The sequence below is a fragment of the Pistacia vera genome, unplaced genomic scaffold (genome assembly GCF_008641045.1).
Source record: "Pistacia vera cultivar Batoury unplaced genomic scaffold, PisVer_v2 Contig673, whole genome shotgun sequence".
Lineage (NCBI taxonomy): Eukaryota > Viridiplantae > Streptophyta > Magnoliopsida > Sapindales > Anacardiaceae > Pistacia > Pistacia vera.
Window position 1 is genome coordinate 1,149,699 of NW_022196527.1, and position 24,070 is coordinate 1,173,768.

Sequence of the window (24,070 nt, forward strand, 5' to 3'; positions counted from 1 at the left end):
CAGAGAGGTTTCTGACAAATTTAGAGAAATTTATGATATTTAAGGGTGTCTTAATTAGAGATTCTTGAAATTTACCATATTCTTTTTTATAATTATCACGACTGTAAATGCATTGTAATGGTAATATGATTGGCGTGGAGTTTAGACACCTGTAGGACGAATTACTACTGTCTTGTTGTGTGTAACTGTATTTCTTTTCTGTATTATAATCATAACATGAACTTTTAGCTCCAGGAGGCAAGTTTGGTGGGTTCCTCTCAATGCACTGCAAGGTGTACAATCTTCTCTTGTTAGCATTGAGAAGCTCACTGCTGCATTCTCTTCTGATCCTGCGGATAGGAGCTTCCATCGAATTCCTAGTTTATGGAATCGGTCTTCTAGTACTCATGCTTTAAGTAAAATTCTCAAGTCCATTGGTTCTCAGGTTTTCTGGTTTTTCTTCTTTGTGAGTTTGTAGATTATTTCAGAAATTCGGATGAAAGTTTGTGAGAAAGAAACCAGAAAAATCTGAATTATATGAAAAGAAAAATGATTGTGCAAGGAGGTGAAGAGAAAGAGCAGCCTCGTATAAGTCTTGTCAATCAGCATTTGCTGTTGCGTGGAAAAGGTTTTAGAAGGGTACATATGTGCACTGGACACTTTGTATGCATCTGTAGGTTTAGGCACGCATCAAAGAGTGTTGATTTGCCTTTGCATACATCTTCTGAAGATGCCTCCCAAGTGTTGTGCATTCCAAAATCACGCTATTGGAGGTGTACCTGCACACAAAAGAATTAAGGACTCAAATTGAAGCTCTTGGAAATTATGCAACCTACTTGAGATAGCCATTTGCTTCTCTGAATCTTCTTTTGAGGATCTAAACGCTAAAGCAATCTTGGAATTTCACAGTTTTTGCAGAGGTGGAGATCTCTTCCTTATCTGTATACACAGCTACAGGTCACTTAAAAATATATAATTGTTCCTTGTGTCTTTTCTTCTTTTCATCTTCTAATCCTTTATATTCAGATGCTAAACTTAGTTTTGTAAGCTCAGATTTCATTTCAATATAATTCCCCTCTTATACTTACTGCCCTGTTTTAGAGTAGTGCTAATACCTAGTTTTCTACACCTGATCACACCAAGCATAGTTCGAGCTCTTCAGTTTGAGATTACAACCTATAGTGCGATAGCCATTCAGATCAACAGTTGAGTTTCTGAAGCGTAATTATGCACTCCAAAAACTGGGGGGCTTCTATTACGGATAAAATACACTGACATTAGTCCCACTAATCAAAATGAGCTACCAGTCCCATCAATCAAAGTTTGGCAAGCACTTAAAGACAAAATAACATTAGCAATAATACTATACTTACAAACTCTTCTCACTAACTTTCTCTCACAAACGTAATGTGTCAGCTCGTAATTGGTCAGCTCACAATGGGTCATGCCTAACCAAATGCGAACTGACCAATTGCGAGCTGCCTCATCAACATTTGTGAGAGAAAGTTGTGAGAAGTGTTTGTCAACTTATCTTTATTCTAACATTAGTTGTCAAAACAAACCGACCTAAGCTGTTATTCAGAGCTTTTATATCAATTCTATCCCATTTTAAGATAAGGATTAGGGAGGGGTCCCAACAACTTGCAAAAACACTTATTACATTGAACTCAAAGGTATAAATAGACACCCCTCTTCATGGAAAAGGAGGTTGAGCATATGAGAGTTGGGCATAAATTTGAGCTTCAACCATTATTTTTCTCTATAAACAAAGCATTACCCAATCTTTATACGCCTTTCAATCGATATCAAAAAAATAATTAGAGAATAATAAAATAACAGTAGATATAGGATTTGCTTCAAACGTCCGAACTACTATAAAAAATCTCTTTTGTCAATATTTTATTTATGTTTCTTCAAATATATATCATCTCAATACCATAATCAACACTCATAATTATTTCACATGTAATTTTTAAGAATCTCTTGGTACTTTGTATGTGCGAAGTCGTTGGTGTCAAAATCAAGCATCAATAATATTGAAGTTTGATTGATTGTATCAAATTATCTGCCAAAATTCTTTATTCTAATAGGATTTAAAAATAAAAAAATAGATTGCAACATATTTTCAAAATTATAAATGCTTAATAATTTGATAAGATATCTTCCAATGTATAAAGGGCGGAAACGGAAAATTAATTGGAGAATTAATCTTGAATATTATATAAGAAATTATAAATTTATATTCAATTTTAAAATCTAAAAATATGTAAATTTCATCTCATTTTTATCTTTCAAAAGTTCACTAGATTTATACAAGTTTGCACACGAATAAATTCTGTTTATTCTTGTTGATATGAAATTCGCACCAACCTGAGAGAACTGATTGACCTTGATGGAATTGGAACTGATGTGTGCATGACTTAATGATAAACCAACAATGGATGTAAATATGCGTGATAATGCAAATGACACAAAGTATTTTTAATGTGATCCGACAAGTTAAAACTTGAGCCTACGTCCACTATTATCTTATTGCTTTTGAGTGATTACAAGAACAATATAATATGCCTTGAATAATTTGCTAATCCCTATCTAATCGTTGGAGGGTTTTATATACAAGTTTGAGATAAAGGAAAGAGAGAGAATATCGAGATAGCAATCGAATTTAAATTGCAACTTAGATATTTCAGTGATTGAACGCTAAGATCATGCTGTCATAGGTGTTAATCTTATCTCTTACTAAAAATCAGATATTTGAGCTTATCTCTAGTTTGTAGAACAACTGACAAAGCTGGTTGCGACTAGCTTGTGCTAGGTCAAGCTATCCCTCTCGACAAGCTTATGTTGGGTTGGACCAATGCTGAGTCGAATTGATTTTGGGTTGAATTATATCCTTGTGGGCTTCTGACTTCTACGAACTTAATGGAAAAATCAAACACAACAATTCTGATTGAATGTAAATATAATTATTTTACGTCTCATTTAATAAATTTTGAAAAGGTTATAAATTTACTAATTGGGAATTTGGGATTTTAATAGATAAAAGATAGGGCAATAACATCACTCGCAAGTCCAACCCATATATATACGCACCTGACGAAAATACCCCTCAAATAAACATTGATTTTAATTATAGATATTTGCGACAAAGTTTGAAAACTCGATTTTGATTTTGGCGGAAATGATCTCTAATTAAATTTAAATGAGAAAATAAAATAAAAAAGCACTCACTGAAATAAAATAACTACTCAAATTTAGAGCACACGTCATTGCCGTCAGTCCCTCCTCTCGCCGGCAGGTCACCATTTCTTCGAACCGCGTCGTAATCGTTCCTCGACTTCCGGAATTCAACAAATCCGGCGTGTATGTGTAATTTGGTTACGTTGTTTAGGGCATGGGTGATTTCAACAGTTGAATTTTTTTGTTTCGTGTTTTAAAGTAGTTGAATTGAGTTTGCAAATCAAAGGAAAGAATGGCTGTAGATACAAATTTTACAGGGTTTTTATTAGAGAAAGTTAAAGTGGAGGATCCATGGCTTCCTCCTAGAACTTGGGAATCCATCCCTTCCCAAAGTGGAACCTTTCTCTCTTCTTCTTCTTCTCAGAACCATCAGCTTCTCGCAGATACTTCCACAGTCTCCGTGAGTACTACTTTCTACTTTCTAAATTTTCAATTTTCCATTTAATAGACTTCGTTTTAAGAATTGGTTCAAATAGGTGCTGATTCAGTGGTTTAATTACCTATTCTAGCAACTTCAGAAGAGGTTTCTGACAAATTTTAGAGAAATTTATGATGATTTAAAGGGTGTCTTAATTAGAGATTCTTGAAATTTACCATATTTCTTTTTTATAATTATCACGACTGTAAATGCATTGTAATGGTAATATGATTGGCGTGGAGTTTAGACACCTGTAGGACAAGAATTACTACTGTCTTGTTGTGTTGTAACTGTATTTCTTTTCTGTATTATAATCATAAACATGAACTTTATGCTCCAGGAGGCAAGTTTGGTGAGGTTAGCTCTCAATGCACTGCAAGGTGTACAATCTTCTCTTGTTAGCATTGAGAAGCTCACTGCTGCATTCTCTTCTGATCCTGCAGATAGGAGCTTCCATCGAATTCCTAGTTTATGGAATCGGTCTTCTAGTACTCATGCTTTAAGTAAAATTCTCAAGTCCATTGGTTGCTCAGGTTTCTTGGTTTTTCTTCTTTGTGAGTTTGTAGATTATTTCAGAAATTCGGATGAAAGTTTGATGAGAAAGAAACCAGAAAAATCTGAATTATATGAAAAGAAAAATGATTGTGACAAGGAGGTGAAAGAGAAAGAGCAGCCTCGTTATAGTCTTGTCAATCAGGCATTTGCTGTTGCGGTGGAAAAGGTTTTAGAAGGGTACATATGTGCACTGGACACTTTGTATGCATCTGTAGGTTTAAGGCACGCATCAAAGAGTGTTGATTTGCCTTTGCATACATCTTCTGAAGAAGGATGCCTCACAAGTGTTGTGCATTCCAAAATCACGCTATTGGAGGTGTACCTGCACACAAAAGAATTAAGGACTCAAATTGAAGCTCTTGGAAATATATGCAACCTACTTGAGATAGCCATTTGCTTCTCTGAATCTTCTTTTGAGGATCTAAACGCTAAAGCAATCTTGGAATTTCACAGTTTTTGCAGAGGTGGAGATCTGCTTACTTATCTGTATACACAGCTACAGGTCAGCTTAAAAATATATAATTGTTCCTTGTGTTCCTTTTCTTCTTTTTCATCTTCTAATCCTTTATATTCAGATGCTAAACTTAGTTTTGTAAGCTCAGATTTCATTTCAATATAATTCCCCTCTTATACTTACTGACCCTGTTTTAGAGTAGTGCTAAGAACACTCTTTTTCTCGCTCCTCATTTTCATTATGGCATGTGTATAAAAGACAAAAAATTGAAAAATAAATGATTACAATCCTTTTCCTTTTATTTTTCTTTTGTACGTCTGTCAAATGGAGAGAGAGAGTAAAAAAGAGAATGCTTTTAGCATTTCTCCTTTGCTTTGAATATCCCTTGACATGGTAATGCACTATCACATAGTAATTACTATGGTTGAGTTATGCTACTGTCTGAAGTGAAAGGACACAGACAGGACTATAAATTGGTGCATTTGTTTCTTGTTTGGACCTTCAGAGCCATTTCAATTTATGCTGGTCTTATTAAACATTTCAAGTTATCTGGCAATTCTCTTGATTGCTTGTAATTCAGATGTACTATTAATAATTGAATAAAATCTCTTCTGGTTCTGCAATCAAATTTCTAGCAATCCTCTTGCAGGTTGCTGATCCAGCACATCGTTCTCTACTGAAGTTTCTCTTGCTTCGGTCATTTGAACCGTATTTTGGTTTTATAAGATCGTGGATATTCAAAGCTGAGATCAATGATCCTTTTAAGGAGTTCATGGTAGAATATGTTGACAATTTACCGCATGATACACATGTTAAAGCAGACTTTGCTATCGACTTCCACTTGGCAACTTTTAGGGTAATGTATTTTGTGGTATTTTTAGGCAATAGATTCAGAGATTGATCTCGATTATTTCATACTTATAATATTCTTTTTTGATATTGATCCTTATTGTCGGCGACCCTTCACTTCAGGAGCAAGACGGAGTTTCCGTTCCTTGTTTTTTGAAGCAATTTCTTATTCCACTTGTCAGGGCTGGCCAGCAGCTTCAAGTATTAATGAAATTGCTTGAATTGTGTAATAGTGTTTTTCCTGGGGACCATACTTATATGGATTTTCTTCCCTGTTGGAGTGGTTTCTCCAGCGATCATCCATTTTATGCTTCTTCAATAACTTTCAACAAAGGACATATAGAAACCATGGTAATTGCAAGAAATGATTACTACAAAAAGATGCTGGAAAAGCTTGAAAATCTTTGGACAAGATTAGAATTTAGCTATCAACAGGTAACACATTGTTGTATTATTATTTTTTCTTCTTTTCAAATAAATTAGTGTGTATAAATATATAGATTATATATTTTTTGATTAATTTGTCTTATAATATTTGCAACTTGCCATGAGTGATCAGCCAATATTTGGTACCCCTGCCCCTTTCCCTTGCCCTGTAGCCACCTTCCTGCTCATGCTCATAGATTGATTAGAGGTCAAGAGTGTGATCCAGTGCAAATTACGGACGTCCATATCAATTGAGATGGCAATTGTGCAGTGTTGCTGTCTTGCTGACTGTTCAAGTTCTCCTTCTGCCTCTGGCTTTATTGTGTAGGCTAAATAGTGGAGGGATATACATCTTTAGACATAGGGGCAAACAGCCCTTCATAGAGGATTGCAGTCCTTTCGTACTAATATAAGGGGCAAGCAAAATCTACTGCTATCAAGTTTCTAGATTCTCAGTTGTTGCATGCAGTGTAACCATAAAAACAATAATGAGTATTGCCTTTTATTCGAGTTCTAGTTATGATAAAGCTGTAATCCTCCTGCTTTTGACCATGTGAATAAGTAAACTTGGTGCTCTAGCTGATTTTTTTTCTTTGTTTTATACAACAAATTATGATCTAGACCTCAGTTGTTGTTACTCACCATACAATGATGCATGGAATTGGAATGCTAATTTCAAAAGGAATTCGAATGATAGGGAAATTCAAGATTTTTCAAGCTTGTTAGGTTTGCTTGAAAATGTGATCATTAATGAGTTGAGGGAGGATAAACAAGTTTGCAAGTTTGATTCATTGGGTTGTTACACAGTCATGTCCTATTTTGTGAGATTATGTAAATAGAGTCCAGATGAGGATTTCAAACAATTCAAAATAATATGGCTGGCAAAAGTTCCCCCCAAAGTTCAAGCTTTTGCTTGGACCTTGGCTCATGGGGAACTAAACAGAGTAGATATTGTTCAAGTTAAATATCCTTAAATGAATGTCTACCCTTCTTGGAGTGTTATGTGTCAGAAAAATGAAGAAACATCTGATCACTTTCCTCCATTGCTCAGAGACATCTTTTTTTTTGGCTAAACTTTGCATTGAAATGAAACTTGTGTGGGTTACTCTGATAGATTGCCCTTCTTTTCTTATGGAGGATGTTTCAGCTTATGGTAAAGTAAAGAAGGGAAAGGCTCTTTGAAATGTGCAGCTCTTGTTCTTTAGTGGATGATTTGGTGTGAAAGAGAACAACCAAATCTTTGAAGGGGAAAGGAGAAGATGATAGTTTTCTGTTGTTGAAAACCAGGTTTTTTGCTGCCCATTGGGTGTCTATTGCAAAAGATGTACACGATACCTCATTTTTCTTCATTCATCATAACTGGCTAGGGGTTTTGAGTTGATGTGTTCTAGCGGCTTTATGGGCTGGTGTTATCTTTCTCTCTTTTGGATGTTCATATTGCATCCATAACACAGTGTTTTTTTCTTTATTTTTTTTTTTTTTTGATTGAGCACTCTTGTAGTGTACACCTGGTCCACCAACTTTTTTTCCGAGTTTCAATATACTTGGTGTTTCCTTAAAAAAGAAAAAAACAATTATATAAGGATGTGTGTGATCTTCATTATTTGGAAATCCAGGCTGGCATGAATATAGGATTATTTTGCCTTCTGTTAAGTTTTCTGTTGAATATGATGTTGGTTAGGGTATTATAACGCATAAAATATCAAATAGCTCAGTAGGAATAAGTCACCATGCCATTTATTCCTTATGAATTGAGATAAAATTTATTGCTCAACGTCCGTGACATTGTTTGACTACTCAAAACATTGAAGAAACTTTAATTGCAATTTTATAACTTGCCAATTTATTCTCCATTTTTTCAAAACCTTCTGCTTTCCCTTTCACATCTTGACAACACTAAAATTGTATAGTGTTTGCCTGGAGCAGCCTGTAAGCCGTTTGTTCATGACTTATGGACAAAATACTAGAATTTTAGTTTTCAACAAAAGTAACTAATATTTTTAAATACTTTTTAACTATGAGTTTGTTATCATATTTTCTATTGCTTAAGTTACAACATATGTACGCCTTTATACCTGTCCCAACAGACTTTTGTGAGGGGAAACAAGCTACTGATTGGGTGCTTGTTACTCCTTTCCCCATTTCTTATGGCCTACAGAGAAAATGCTTATTTGTTATAGTGGTTCCCTTAGTTTCTTTTCATTAGATGTCATTTTTCAAAGGCCATTTACATGTAGAATTAAGTCACATGTGGGGTATATGGAGAATTAGAAGGAAATAGGTGCTTTTGCATCTTGTCTTCAGATTTTGGATAGTCAAACCTTTTGAAAGGTGTCGTGGTTCTAAAGAGCTAACTCTTTGTGGTTTATTCTCTGTAATAAGGGTTCAAGAAAGATTGGTTGCGTAAATATAGTCATGACACTGTCAGCAAGTAACCAGACATGCTAGTTCATTTACAGTGCTGCTTTATTATTTCTGTTTTCCTTGTTTTACACAAAGATTTTCACTTTTCAGGTTGCTCCATGCAGCAATACACCTATTTTAGTCGGTAGTGGAAGGAGCCTAGAAACTTCTGTTTCATTTGAGATGAATGACAGGATGAGTGTCCCTTTTGTGGCTGATGAAAGTGGCTCAAATGTGTAATCACTCTCTCTCTTTCTCTTCATGGGTGCCTGAGTGACTGATAATGTGTGGATTTCTCAATAGTGCACTTGGGTGCATTGCACGTGCATGTAAACAGCATTTAACTATGTGAAATTTTTTTGTTATATTCTACTATTCAACATCACAAGGGGCGGACAAGAATTTAAGACGTTATTTTGTAAATATGTGGTTGCATCATGTCCTTCTCTTTTTTTTTTTTTTTTTTTTTTTTTTTTTTTTTTTTTTTTTTTTTTTTTTTTAATGATTTGTTAGGTTTCTCTACATCTCAGGACTCTCGCTGATAAAGATTTTGATGACACCCATACGAAAGATGAGTTCTTTTATGCTGGAGATACATCTGGGTCATCTGAATGTTCATCTTTAAGTGATTCCGAAGGGCTGATTGAGTCTGAGCAGCTAACTGGACGTCCTAATAGTTTATTTGGGTTTGAACAAAAATACTTTTCTGCTTTAAGCTTCTCCATGAGTACCCCTATGGGTAATCCATTGCGAAAGCCTCTTCAAAGTGAAAAATCTTGCAATGTGAAAAGGGTTTCTTCTGAAATTTCCAAAATAAATGGTGCCCTTGGTCATTTTGTGCTCTCTCAGAACAAGGGAATGATTACAAGTGGCACATCTGAGCCACCGGAGTCTGGGGAGCTAAACTTGTCATTTAGAGATGTTCATTATACTGATAGCCAACCTAATAACTGTTGGCCACTTGGTAGCCTTATGAAAAATCCTTTTTGTGTTGAGGGAGGGTACAGACACCCTGAGTTGCACCCATTGGACTCTGGCCTGAAGGTTTATAATGCAAATATGGGTGTTCCTAAGGAAGGTCTGTCATGTTATAATAAACTAACTGGCATGAACAATGCTTCAATAGAAGAGACCTTAGGTGAAGATCAACTTGGAAAAGGTTGTGCAACTTCAAATTTTGCTTTGGAGGAGTGGAAGCTTAATTACAATTGCAATATTTTCAGTATCAATCCTATGTTGACCAGAAATGCTTTCTTTCACTTACCAAGCAAGACTGCAGAGAGATTTACCACAGACCCTGTACATTCATTACCCTTTTTTGACTTTTCTTCTGTTGAAGATCCTTGTAAGGTATGTTTGGAAAAGTTGGCTGCTGGTTCCTCACCTGAAATATTTGAGAATTCAAGTGTGTCTGCAGTTAGTGTTGAGAGGGATCAGCATAGTCAGCAACAGTATGCTGTAGATGAAATCCCTACTGATAAGACCAAAATGTCTTGTGCTCATCCACATTTGGACTCGGAGAATCACAGCAAAGATGTTTCTGGAAAAAATGTTTCTGGTAGAAATAGTTGGGAGACTTTGCTTTTCAGTTCTTGCAAGATTGACAATAATATTGTTGGAGATCACTTGCAGAGTTTCTTGGCCATCTTTGAGATACCACTTGACTTTATTATTGACAAATGCTTACTGCAGGAAATCCAGCTTCAGTATCCTTTTCTCTATGCAAGGTTTATTCTGACTGTCTTCCTTTTTTTCACTTCTTATTTTAGTTGTTAATATTAGTGGCCCAATGAGTTGTAAGGTTTTCTCAGGGTCTTGCCCAAGATATATTCTTGTCCCCAACAAATTTTTATTTCTGCCAGTATAAATTTCGATTAATGCTATAGTCACCGGGAGTAGTGCACTGAATGACGTGGCGCAATCCTGACCGTCGATTAATATTCAGTTATAATTAATAGAAGGTCAGGATTTTGCCACGTCATTCGGTGCACTACTACCGGTGTCTCTATTATTTTCCATAAATTTCACTAGAGTAATATGTCATCAGAAATTCAGTTATGTAAGTAGTATTTGAAACATAAAAACCTGTTTGAACATAAGCTGTTGGGACTTGAGGTTTATATACATTAGTACTTTGTATAAACTTTCATAAGTTTTGGTTGACTCTACTCCTCCCCAAACAAAAAAGAAGAGGACAAAATTTGCGGATTTTTAATATTGTATTGTAAGCCGGTTTTTCTTTGAGAAGTTCTTTCGATTGTTTGAATAGTGGTTGCAAATATCATACCCGGTCATGGTGACTTTATTGAAGAGCAATCAATGTACCATTTGTACTTCTCCTCAATGAAATGTCAGATATAATTATATTAGCAAGTTGACAATCAAGTTGCTGGAAGAAGGGTTTGATTTGCATGAACATTTGTTGGCATTGCGCCGGTACCATTTCATGGAATTAGCAGACTGGGCTGATCTGTTTATCATGTCCCTTTGGAATCATGTATTTCTATCTAGCAATCACTCAATTCATTTAAATTATTTAAATATCTGACAGTAGTTCCTTCTGATTCCTTGCTTTCTTTTACTTGAAATACAGAAGTGGTCTGTGGGAGAGTCTGATCATAGAGTATCAGAAATTCAAGGATTCCTTGAATCGTCAGTTCAGAGGTCTTCTTGTGAACGAGACCATAATAAGAACAGGTTATTTGTATACATTAAAGGAGATGGAACCCTGCCTCTTTCAAAATATGCATCTGGTACATTTTTTATTTTAAATGTTTGGCACTTATCTGTCTTCCTGTTCATTTTTGTTAAGCTAGAATTTGGCATTCTTGTTTCTTTTTTCTTTTTCACTTTCTTTTTCTTCTTCTTCTTCTTCATTTTTATTTTTATTTTTTAAATATGGCTTATATCCTTTTTTTCTAACGTTGCCTTTGTTAATCATTGCAGGAGTTCATTCATTTGATTTTTTAGGTTTGGGTTACCAAGTGGATTGGCCAGTCAGTATCGTTTTGACTCCTCGTGCGCTGAAAATATATGCTGATATATTTAGTTTTCTTATACAATTAAAACTTGCTGTTTTCTCATTGAATGATGTATGGAGCTCATTGAAGGTATGATCTGCTGGTACCGACATTCTTCATATTTAGCATAGCACCTGATGTTAATATTTCTTACTTAGGAATAGAAAATCAAAGGGGTTGGCACCACTTGTGCAGGTTCTTACTAGATGGCACTACAAGATGGATTTTTTTTTTTAATTTTTAAACTGCTTTTAATTACTCTTCCAAGTGTTATAATGTATGTGTCACATGTGATTTCTCTATTTAAATAAACATTTCTTAAGGATTGCTTATGTATCTTTATGGTCCAACTATAATAGAATTTTGTCATTGTACATTCATATATCTCCATTTAAAACTCATTATGAATTTTTTCCCCATATTTTTGGTTGCCTTCTACATTGTGGATTTGTTTAGTTTCTGTTGCTTGATACTTGGGCTATTAAAATACTGTTTTGAAGCTTATTTTGTTCAACCTAATCGAAAATGTAAGTTTGACCATTCTAAGTTAATTAATGTTCTGTGCAGGATTTAGTGCATTTAATTAATCAGAATTGTTCCTCCACGCAACACAAAAGGGAAGTGGGTCATTTTAATATACTGGTTAAGTTGAGGTAAACGAACCAATTATTCCTCTTATCTGCATCTTTCACATTAATTTTATTTTTGTTTTAATAAGATACTAAAAATTTATTAAAAAAAAAATTTGAATACTAAGAACAGAACTAAAAATCCACAAACTATTATTTTTTTTTCTCTGCTGGCATTAAGTGCTTCTCATTTAAGTTTTCTGGTCTTTCAATATGATATGCTAAAGTTTCCCCCCAAAATCTCTTTATATGCACTCTGAATCAAGGAAAAAATAATATAGGAGAAGTAATACAAAGAAAGTACCAAAAATTGTGTCTTGCCCTTATGGTGTGTGGTGTGTTCAATCATATCTTCCTTTCTACATCTTTGCTTCTCATGGCTAGATTGTGCAAAGAAGCCAAAACAGCTTGGGTCAGTCCATGTACATGTGATGCAGTTCTGGTCGAACATATTCTTGCTTTTGGCAGTGGAAAAATTGCCTAGATTCAGTTGAAGTGTGTAACATTAGCTCTCTTTTGATAATATGGTAATAAAGAGAAACCATAATGTTGGAGTGGAAAACAAAGGAAAATAGTGGCAGTTTCTGGGATAAGATCCGGTTGTATGTGTCATATATTGGCTTCAGTTTGAATGAATGTTCACAATTCTTCTTTCTATATTTATCTTAATCAGGAACTTGGATAATTTTGTATTTGTGGTTTTCTTTTTGATTATAGAGGGATCCGTATATATTGTGAACCATGGATAAATCATTTTGAGCTTTGTATAGGATGGATAATCCATTGTAGAATTTGTCTTCAACATGGTCTGGTGGTCCATATATTACGTTTGCTTTAATTTTCATTGTTATGATCTCTCTCTCCACTGGGTTCTATGTCTGGAGGAAAGTCTCAAAGGCCATTGGCATTTGGGAACTGGAAATGCTGACATCGGATTTGACTAACTTGATTTTCCAAAGCTTTTGGATTGCTGTCTGCATCTGATTCTTTGTACTGTTATGTGGTCCTACTTTAACAGGTGCATTTTTGGAAAATAATAACAGTTAAAGGAAATCTTGTTGAGAATGCAGCCGCCAATTAGAGTATTAAGCAAAATATGAAAAAGAATAATTCAAGGCACAAGATTTTATGTGGTTCGGCTTATAACCTACCTTCATGGGAAAAGACAGCAGAGAAATTCCACTAATAACAAAAGAGATTACAGAATAAATCCTAATCCCTTAGGAAACCCAAACCCCCCAGTACACCCAAAGCCTTGTATAAAACAATAGAAGAAAATAGAGACAATCTTCTAGCTTTGGGTCCCTATGCTAATTGGCTATTTTGTGTGTGTATTCTCAATGAACTCTACACACCTATTTATAGATGTGAAAAACTGAATCCTAAAAGGAAAGGTAAACTAAACCTAGTAGGGTAAGCAAACCAAATTTAGGAATATTAAATCACAAACCTAATTGAATACAATAGAGTTCTTTTTCCAATAGAGAAAAGTTAAATTCCTTAAACTAGAAGGAATAGGTGACTTGCAATTTAAGTCACACTACAACAAATATGTTGTCATTATTTCAAGAATTCCTACTTTACCCGGGGTTTCATTTGAGTTAAACTTATATGATTTATGAAATTTCCATTTCCAATCACGTAATTCCAACATTTATTATTTCTTTGATTGAGCAGGCACCAGATCAATCATTTTGTATCTACATTACAACAATATGTGCACTCGCAGTTATCACATGTTTCATGGTGCAAGTTTCTTCATTCCCTTAACCATAAGGTTTGAATCACCTTTATTATATTTTAGTTTATTTTTATATATAATTTATTTATCTGTTTTGCATGTAAATTTAAAAAGTAGCCTGTCTTTTTTTTTTTTTTAAAAAATTGTTTCATATACCTCTTTTCTTCTCTGTAGTTGTATTGTCATATCCTAGCACGGTCGTGTTCATTGTGAAACTTAATTATTTAACATTTGAATTGCTTTGCCTTTTGACGTGACGAGTTTTTCCATTGTTGTAAACTTTATAATTTTTGTTTATGTCGATGGGAATGAACATCTATAGAAGGATGACATGCCACTGGTAAACGAATTTTGTATTTTATCTTGTCATTCAGTGCATCTTGATTAATTTGTCTTTAATCTTTTTCTTTTCTCTTTTCCATCTTTGATTAATGTTCTTTTGAAAGATAAAACTGTTTCTTCAGTTTAGTTGATCTTAAAATTGCCTGTGGTTATTGTAGGTAAAAGACATGATGGATCTTGAGTCAGTGCATATGGCATATCTATCTGAGTCGTTAGACATGTAAGTTTATGTTTTATTTTTGTTCAAAGTCTGAGACATCTTATATTTATGTATATATTACAGATTTAGGATATACTTGTGTTGAGAACTAAAGATTCCTGTCTGGATCTTGACACCCCTCAGACCCAAGTTTTTAATTTACAAGTTACCTGTTTGAAATGTTTTCAGGTTTTGAATGATTATTGGATTATTATTTGGATCATTTTAATGATCCATATAGAGATATGATGTTGAAGCTTCTTTTATATGCTTTATAGTTAGTAAAATATGATAGTCGCTACTCCTACATTCTTCATAATGAGGCCCCAGTGAGGTTACAAATATCAAACATCATTATAAGATCCCAGTGAGGTTGAGAATATCGAAAATCGTTGCCTTTGCTCTTAGATTTCTTTTAAGAAATTTCACTCTATGCTTTTATTTTGTTAGTGCCTTTAATAAATTGAAGCTTATGAAAGAGCCAATCTAGTGGCATGCATTTGGTGAGGGGTATTTATGTAATCAGCTCTATATTTTTCAATCTTTGATATAAACATTGACCTCTTCATGCAACAGTTAGGAAACTGGTACCATTTGAGTGGAAGATGATGACCACAACAAAGTTCATCCAAGTTTATCTGATATGGAACCTTCTCAAACGTGATAAATGGATTGATAATATGATTTAATAGTTGCTGTTTGTTGTCGATTCAGTTTTTTTTTCACTGTTTATAGTATTCAGATTGTAATTACTCAAGTCAAGGCTTGTAATCAGAGTGATGGTAACATATTGATGAAGAGGAACATAAATAAGTGATATTATGAATACAATAAGTCCACTCTTTTGTACTTCCTCACGAACCATAGTATCTTGCTAGAAATATTCATTAAGATGTATCTAATCCTGCCACACCAGAAATTTTTTGTTGAACATGCTTGAGTAGGACATTAATGTCACTGAAAATGATTATATTGGAATTTTGAACTGCAAAACTTCGTGTTTTCAGTGTTTGTATATGTGCACACTGAGGCAAAAAGAAGAAAAACAAAAGAAGCAGTTACAGATATATCCTCTTGTTGGTCTCCTTTTTGAGTATGTAAGACATGTTTTAGATGCACATTGGTATTTCTGGTGTAAGGGTGACTACGTAACTATATAAAATTTCAGGTGAACTTGGAAACGGAGGTGATACAGTATGTATTCTTAAGGACATTAATTCCTGATAACCCCCTCCGTTCTTGTGTTTCGTGTTTCAGTGACTTCACCTTGGTTTTTTCTTTTATTACTTTGCTTAGATAGGCCAATTTCTTCTTTTATTATTTCATCTTGATTCTTACAAGGAAATGTAACTTTTGCAGATGTTTTCTCTCTGATGAAGCACAGTTTATTGCCAGTATCATAGAAGGCATTTTACAGTGTGCACTAGACTTTCGGTCTTGTCTTACCAGAGGAGTATGGGATATCACCCACGATCAAGGGGATTTACTGGGAAATATATCTAGAATCAATATATCCCAGGTGATTCTTGCATCTTTTTATCTATTTTGCTTAAACAACTTACTTTGCATTCCATTCGAGTGGGCACTAAGATCAAGATTACTTTGCATTCCATTTGAGTGGGCACTAATAGCAAGAGAGGACTTATAGTTCATAGATATGGACATGGGGACTGTGCTTTTGGTGGTTTAAGATCTCAGGCTTGACACCTCTGAATATCAAAGTTAGATGCACCTTCTATGATTTTTGTTTTTTTTTTTTTTTTTTGGAAGTGACATTATATCAGGTATTTGATTGTCTTTGAGTATTCAAAAAGTTACAGATAGAATTATCGGTGCACATTCTGTAGAAGTATTTCCCATTATTTAGTGTAAAGAAATGGTAGACAGGTAGAGCTGCTTTCTGTTATATTGTTTCGTATCTGGTTTATTGCTGGAACGTTAAATGATTCTTATTTGTCAGGATTTTCTATACCAGATTATATTTAGCCAACTGAACTGCATTTTGTTTTTCCTTTTACAGGTTCATGCCATAAAGCAAAAGTTCAATAAAAACCTAAAAGAATTGCATCTGTGTTATCTCAAATCTCCTAAACATGTGGAGTTTGGCCTTTCCCCTTTTTGGGGATATCTCAACTACAATGAGTATTACACGGATGTTGGCAATGAAATTGGTCGCCATGCCTTCTCGGTCTAAGACTCTATTTGAGGCTAATTGTAACAGCGTGAGGATTGGAATCCTATTGGTAAGAATTGGTTTGGGAAAGATCAATCGTAAAATAACTAAATTCGTAAAATCGTCATTCTTTTCTGCCATACTTGACAGACTTCTCTATTGAATTGATTCTATTGCTAATTATAATGAGATGTCACGTAGGATTGAGCACGGGTAGTGGGTAGGACCGGAACCTGCAGGTAGAACCAGAATCGGAATCGGAACCTACCCGAAACCGACACTGTGCTGTTCCTGTTCCAGTTTCGGTTCCGGTTCCTACAGGTTTCAGAATCGGAATCGGAACCTAGGAAAAAGAACCTGAAGCGAGTATCCAGCTTGGAACCTGTTTGTGTTTTGGTTTTAATTGATAAATTTTATGTGAATTGTGATGAATTGTTTGAATTCAAGTGTTGCCTAGAGATTAGAGGATTTATGAGTCACATTTGACATAAATGAATGAGTAATCAAAAGTTCAAAACTACTAAATATAGGTTTTCTTAATTTGTTAGGGGTGTATTTATAAACTTTTAAGGTGTTTTTATCATTTTTTAAACTAATGGGGGGTACTTGATTTTTTACAGGGTACCTGGGTAAGGAATCGAAACCTGCATTTCAGGTCTCGGTTTTGGTTCCTTTTTTTGGGAGCCTGCACTGTACGCTTTCGGTTTTGATTCCCCTAAAAAATGCAGGGTATTCGAAACTGTTCACCCTTAGAGATGTGGACGTTGAGTTTTAACCATACTCTGGTGGGAAATGAGAGAGGATCTTTTTTTAGGGATTTGGTGTGCCTAGTTATTTGACATGGAATTATTAGAGTTGTGTTTTAGTAGCCAAAGATAATAGGGTTATTTTGTGCAGAACAGAAAATAGAGGGTTTTATTTGATATTATGATTTGGATATAGGCTAAAATTACATGAGCTGTACATGGTTGCATTGTTGCAACCGTGTATTTTTTATTTTATCTACTTGGTTAAAGGTGTTGATACTTTTCTGTATTCGTAAGGATAAATTGGAGAAAGCAGATTCTAAATTTGATATGTTGAGTTGAGGTTTTTCTTTGTTGGGATTAAAATATGAACCTTCAAAATGGATGATAATTCCAATTTAACTCAAATGAAACAATGCCAAAGAGTACTTGATATAATAACAAAAATCCTTTTGAGGTTTTGGAATAATAGAAGTCTTTTTTTTTTTAATTAATGAATTATTAGTGAGCCATTAAAATTAAAATTGATATGAGTTAATAAATATTATCAAATTGTCTCCCTAGCATTTATTTTAACATCTAAAATGACAAAAAATTTCTGTTATGTCTAAAACTTAAGGGGGATTTTGTTATTATATCATACCTCAGGGGGATTAGTGTTATTAACTTGATGTTTGGTAATTAGAAACATGGTTTTATAGATCTAGATGACTTTTAAGTACAATTAGATTTATTAAAAATTCACCTTATATATGAAATTTATATAACATGTTGGGGGTCAATTTGTGATTAAGAAAATATTATAAATTAATTAACTAAAACTGAAAATTCAAAATTACAACAAAAAACCAAGATAAGGATCAGACTGTATAAGTCTTTAGAGTAACTTTGTTGAAGACAGAAAACTCCCCTTTTCTTTGATCCACTTGATGGAGTTTAATCAGCAACTCTTCCTTTGAGTGTATTGTAGGAGTTTCACCGTCTAAAGATAGGATAATTTCGGAAAGAAAGGTTGTGAAAATAAACAATCTAATAAATTGTAAAGATTTTATTAAAAATATAAAAAAATCAACAAGGTAAACAATGGAAAATTAGTTTTTCAAAGAAAGAAAATACAAAAAAAATAGCCTCCAAAAAAGAGAGTTTCCGATATGTGCACCATTTTGTGAAAAGTACAAAAAATAATAATAATAAAAAGATGAAAGAAAACATGATTTTCTCTCTTTCGATTGCTCAAAATAAGAATAATTTCTCTCTAAAAAAAAATTCTCTTTTATTTATTTTCAAGAACAAGAGGCCAATTATTTTGGTGAAAATTTAATAGAATTGAATTATGTTCAATGAGTGTATTGTGAATGATAATGGAAAGCTTATGAGAAATTCTCTTGTATAATCATAACACTAATTTTAATTTTCAAAGTTTTAAGGTGTTGTCAAAAGTCTCAAATAACTATAAAATATTGTGAGTTAATCTAATTGGCTTCAATGAAAATAACAAAGGCAACAATAGTAAAAATGTACTAGACTATAAGTAGATTTGTTTTCACCTCTGAAGACTTAGAAAATATGATTGTTTTATAGCAAGATATTTATTAATTGTTTGGTTTTACCTCTTAAAACTGAAAATAAGTTATATTCCTCTTAATGAAAAAGAAAAAAAAAAATCACCTATTTATTTGCCTTAGATGAGTTTTCCTAAAATATCTTGGATAAAGTTCACTATTTTTTATATATAATAATGTATTGAGTAGGTATTGTTATTCTCTAAATATTACTTTAATAATTTTCGCAATTTTTTATATATAATTCTCATAATTTATTTATTAAGAATGAATTTTGTAAGCTAAAGATAACCGAGAATTTAATTATTTGCAAAATTAAAACATTTTCATTGTATTTTATAAAATTTAATGATTAGTAATACAAGTTATAAATTTATATCATACTTGATATTGATAAAGACATTTACGTAAAAATACCAATTTTCAAATATTTAAAATTTAGAAATTCAAACACTTAATACTTATAATTAGAAATTCAAACATTAAAAGCAAACATACCTTAAATATTCCATTTCAATAATGTTACTCTTTACAAAACTTATCCCAAATTTCATATCCTAAATGATGTGTCATCATATGTGGCATTGACATGTAGCTAAGTGATGATGCATTGACACATTATTTGGGATATGAAATTTGGGATTAGTAGTTGGGATGAGTAGTATTACTCATTTGATTTAGTCTTATTCAGTCAAAGTTAATCAAGAGTTAGCACTATATAGTTACCAGACAAATTATCAACCGATAACTAAGTCTAGTATAGTCAAGCATGATCTAACATATTTTAATCAACTTGAATGCTAAACTATCCAGTCTAATATGGTTTAATCCTATTCTAGCGTTATATATTACAAAATTTATTCTTTGTTGTTTTATTAAAGATATAACTAATAAAATGTTTGATTTACGAGCTAATCAATGATGAGATATCATGTAAAGAGTTATAAGATTGGGTTATGAATCTAACATTATTGCATACAAATATCTAAATCCAAATAAGCATTGTTGATTTTTTTATTTTACTTTTTGTCCACGCTACAACTCACCAAAATTTCTAAAACATTTACTTTCATAATACATGTGTAAATGAACTCGTATTGTCCAGTATCAGTTGAGGTTGATGGATAATAGACTTCTTGGACTTAATTAAATCTCCTTTTATATTTCCTCATTTGACCTCGCTTAGTAGAAGTTGTACGGAACTTTTAGGTCTTATTGCACTTCCCTGACAAAAACAAACGTCGACCTAAGGAATTTGCTTTTGCGGTGAAAAACCCTAAACCAAAAAAAATCCTATAAATACACTAATTTTCTGCAATCTAATGGGCTATTAGTGCTATTGCGCAAAGAATTTTTTTCTTTGAAGGTGAACGTAAAGATCACATCTTAAAAAGAGAGTCTTATGAGTTGTTTATATATAGAAGAGAAAATCACCTTCTCGACTCCATAATATAATATATGATCTAGACGTATATAATTAATATTATCTCTTTCAATCGAGGTTTTCTTTTAGCTATTAGAAAGTTAGCAATATCAAGGGTATTGTTTTGGCTTTATTTGTTTAATAGGCTGTTGTCCTGATGCATGTTGGGTGAACAGCCAGTAGATGCTAGGGCCCGTTAACATCAAACTGCTCATAAAAATAATATAGATGTTTTTTTCTATCTAATAATTCGGCTAAGCATATTAAGAGTGCTTTATGACACCACTGTCGTAAGAAGCCAAATCACAAAGGTCTAATTAATCACTTTTGAAATTGACATAGTTAAATCATAGTATTTTATTATTAATGCTAAGTATATAAAGATGAATTCAAAGTAACTGACATGACGATTAATATATTAGAGAAGTAAATCTTTTACCAGTTCAATCTATTTAATATAGTATTAACAAACCATTGAGAACATCAAATCCACAATTTTGGTACTAGCTCAGATTGCAAAACCACCTAATACCACAAGTCACTTGGGGGTGTTTGTCTAAGCTTATAAGCTGATCAAACTTGCTTATAAGCTCTAAAATTAAGCTGACCTATTTGTTTATAATTTTTTTGAGCTTATAAGTTGAGCTTATAAACTAAAAAAAATAAGTTGGGGGGAGGTACCTTTTTTTTTTTAGCTTTGCTTATAAGCTAATTTGACCAAGTATATCATTATCCTTATTTAATTTTAAAATTCCATATTATGTCATTGTTTAATGTAGTAGCTTTTTTAGTAATTTTATAATAAAATGTACTTATAAGCCACATTTTACCAAACATGTCAATTACTTATCAGTCACTTATAAGTACTTTAACCAAACACGTAATTGCTTAAAATTTCAAATGCTTATAAGTTAATTTTAGCTTATAAGCAATTGTTGCTTATAAGCTAATTTTCATAAGCTCAGACAAACACCCACTTATCCCTCAAAGAAAAGTTAGAATAAAAAAATATATCCATATTAAAGGAAACCAAAAGTTTGACAATGTTTTTCTCTTGATTTTTTAGCAAAAGAACCAGCCAATATTGCAGTTGGAAAAGTAGATCAAAAACTGGAAAACAAAGGCGGAGGTGTAAGTAATTTCTTAAAGATTGTAAACATAAACAATCAAACAAACATAGATCTTATAACTTCATGATTTTCACAAACAAAATAATTAAACAATTATTGTAAGAAAACATACCTGATCTTAAAGCCATGATAATAAACTTTTGAGATAAAAACTGATTTCTCCTCTCTTAACTCTTTTACATATAACGCTAAAATTTATGGGGAAAAACGTTAACTCTTATGGGTAGAGGGAGGACCGATTTATATATAGAATAACAATTAATCTGATACATCCATCAAGTATCCATCAAATGGCTAGGATTCATTATTCAATAACCACATGTAACAGTAAAATTTATTTGCACATGTAAGTGATAAAAAATTATTGCACATGTAACCTACAAATTTAAAACAACTAATAACTGCCAACATTTGAATTAAATTCAAATTAGTGGACAACTAATGAGCCACTTCCAACAGTCTCCCACTTGGCTCATCTGATAAACCAACATAAGTGGTTAATGATATAACATCAATCATGCAATAACAATAAAACCTTGCTTTATGCCCATCATAATCGATCACCTTAGCATAATAAACTACTAACTGTGAGTCATGACGGTCATATGTTGTTTATGTAACATATTTCCTTCCATACACTACTACAAATAGTAACTCATCATACTCGGTCTATAAGTTATATAAACATAATGGTCCACGATTATGTCTTAAAAGACTATCCTATTTTCTATGTCAATTATGTATATATATCAGAAACACAAATTATTGAGCTCAGAGTGTCAAATGCATCAATTATTACTATCTACATGTTCTTTAAATGTCTTTGGTTGCAATCCTTTAGTTAAGGGATCTGCAATCATGATATCTATCCTAATATGTTCAATAGACACTTGTTGTTTCTGAACTTCCTCCTTAACGGCAAAATACTTTAATTCCATATGTTTAGCACCTCTTGAGTATTTGTCGTTCTTGGAGAAGAAAACTGCTGTAGAATTATCACAGCAAATTTTGAGCGGCTTGATAATGGTGTTGACAACCTTAAGTCCTGAAATAAAGTTACGCAGCCATAATGCATGAATTTTAGCCTCAAAACATGCCACAAACTCTGCTTCCATAGTTGATGAAGCGATAACAGTTTGCTTAGCACTTTTCCATGAGACTACTCCTCCAGCTAATAGGAACAAATAACAAAAGTAGATTTTCTGCAATCAAGGCATCCAGCAAAATCTGAATTTGAATATCTGATTATTTCTAAACGATCAAATTTTCCCTATGTGAGCATATAATCCTTCGTTCCGTGCAGATATCTTAAAACTTTCTTCGCAGCTTTCCAATGATCAATTCTCGGATTACTTTGATACTTGCCTAACATACCGATAGCAAATTGATGTATGGTCTAGTACAGGTTTGTGCATACATCAAATTGCCAAAAACCGAAGCATATTGAATTGATTCCATTTTCTTTCGTTCTATATTGTTCTTTGGGCATTGCATGAGACTTAATTTATCCCTTTTTTTGTATAGGGACAATGCTTGCTAAACATGATTCCATGTGAAACCTCTCTAAAATTCTCTCAATATATCCTTTTTGAGACAATCCCAACAATCCTTGTGATCTATCTCGGAACATTTCAATTCTTATCACATAGGATCCTCTCCCATGTCTTTCATTTCAAAATTCTTTGAGAGAAAATTCTTGGTTTCATATAATATGCCCAAATCATTCACAAAATATCATCAACATATAAGACTAAAAATACAAACTTACTCCTACTGATCTTTTGGTATATACACCGATCAACAATGTTTTCCTTAAATCCAAAAGATGTTATGGTATCATTAAACTTAAGATACCATTGTCGAGAAGCCTGTTTAAGTCCATATATTGACTTCTTAAGCTTACACACCATATGACATTTTCCTTCAACTGAGAAGCCTTCAGGTTGGTCCATATAAACTTATTCCTCCCAAGATTTCCATTAAGAAAGGCTGTTTTCACATCCATTTGGTGTAACTCTAAATCATAATGAGCCACCAACGCCATAATAATTCTTGAAGAGTAATTTTCAGAAACTAGGGAAAACGTCTTCTTATTGTCAATGCCTTCATTTTAAGTATAACCCTTGGCAACAAGTTTGACTTTATATCGTTCTATGTTGCCATTTGAGTCGCGTTTGATCTTAAAATCCCATTTACAACCAACTCTTTTTGAACCTTTAGGCAACTCATCGAGATTCCAAACTTTATTTTGTTCCATGGATTTCAACTCTTCCTTCATAGCATCAATCCACTTATCAGACTCATTACAATTTATGGCTTGTGAAAATGAAACCGGATCCTTATTAATTCCAATGTCAAAATCTGACTCTTGCAAGTAAATCACACAATCATCTGAAAGTGTAGGTCTTCTTTGTCTTTGAGACCTTCTCAATGATGATTCTTGTGATACTTCTTCATTAGACCTTAATGGATTAGGTTCTTCATGGAATGATTCTTGATTTAATTGTTGTTCATTATTGTTGAAAGGTTCTACAATAAGAATAACATCCGAAGTAAATTTAGGTAAGGAAGTGTCCACCCTTATCTCTCTGATATCTATATTCTGTTGTTCATCAGTCCCACTAATCTTATCATTTTCAAGAAATTTTGCATTACTGGTTTCCACAATTATGCAACTATGATTATGACAGTAAAACTTATACCCTTTGGATTTCTTTGGATAACCAATAAAGTAACCACTGATTGTTCGAGAATCCAATTTCTTTTCATGTGGGTTATAGA

At 33.1% G+C, this 24,070-nt stretch overlaps 1 protein-coding gene across 3 annotated transcripts; it reads left to right on the top strand.

The window, feature by feature from the left end:
* Positions 1 to 3,223: 3,223 nt before the first annotated feature.
* Positions 3,224 to 17,525, top strand: LOC116113040. Of its 3 annotated transcripts, XM_031399179.1 has the most exons (16): positions 3,509 to 3,619; positions 3,978 to 3,994; positions 4,081 to 4,694; positions 5,296 to 5,502; positions 5,619 to 5,930; positions 8,436 to 8,560; positions 8,855 to 10,030; positions 10,680 to 10,821; positions 10,918 to 11,077; positions 11,271 to 11,434; positions 11,912 to 11,997; positions 13,651 to 13,750; positions 14,215 to 14,276; positions 15,615 to 15,774; positions 16,276 to 16,498; positions 16,630 to 16,880. In XM_031399179.1, the coding sequence occupies exons 3-15, from the start codon at positions 4,233 to 4,235 to the stop codon at positions 16,447 to 16,449; spliced, it is 3,330 nt and encodes a 1,109-aa protein (XP_031255039.1). In that variant the 5' UTR covers positions 3,509 to 3,619; positions 3,978 to 3,994; positions 4,081 to 4,232; the 3' UTR covers positions 16,450 to 16,498; positions 16,630 to 16,880. The 3 variants fall into 3 exon arrangements, with proteins under 3 accessions (XP_031255038.1, XP_031255037.1, XP_031255039.1); XM_031399178.1 differs by lacking the exon at positions 16,630 to 16,880 and adding an exon at positions 17,049 to 17,525 and having other exon boundaries at positions 3,224 to 3,619; positions 3,978 to 4,694; XM_031399177.1 differs by having other exon boundaries at positions 3,224 to 3,619; positions 3,978 to 4,694.
* Positions 17,526 to 24,070: the final 6,545 nt, after the last annotated feature.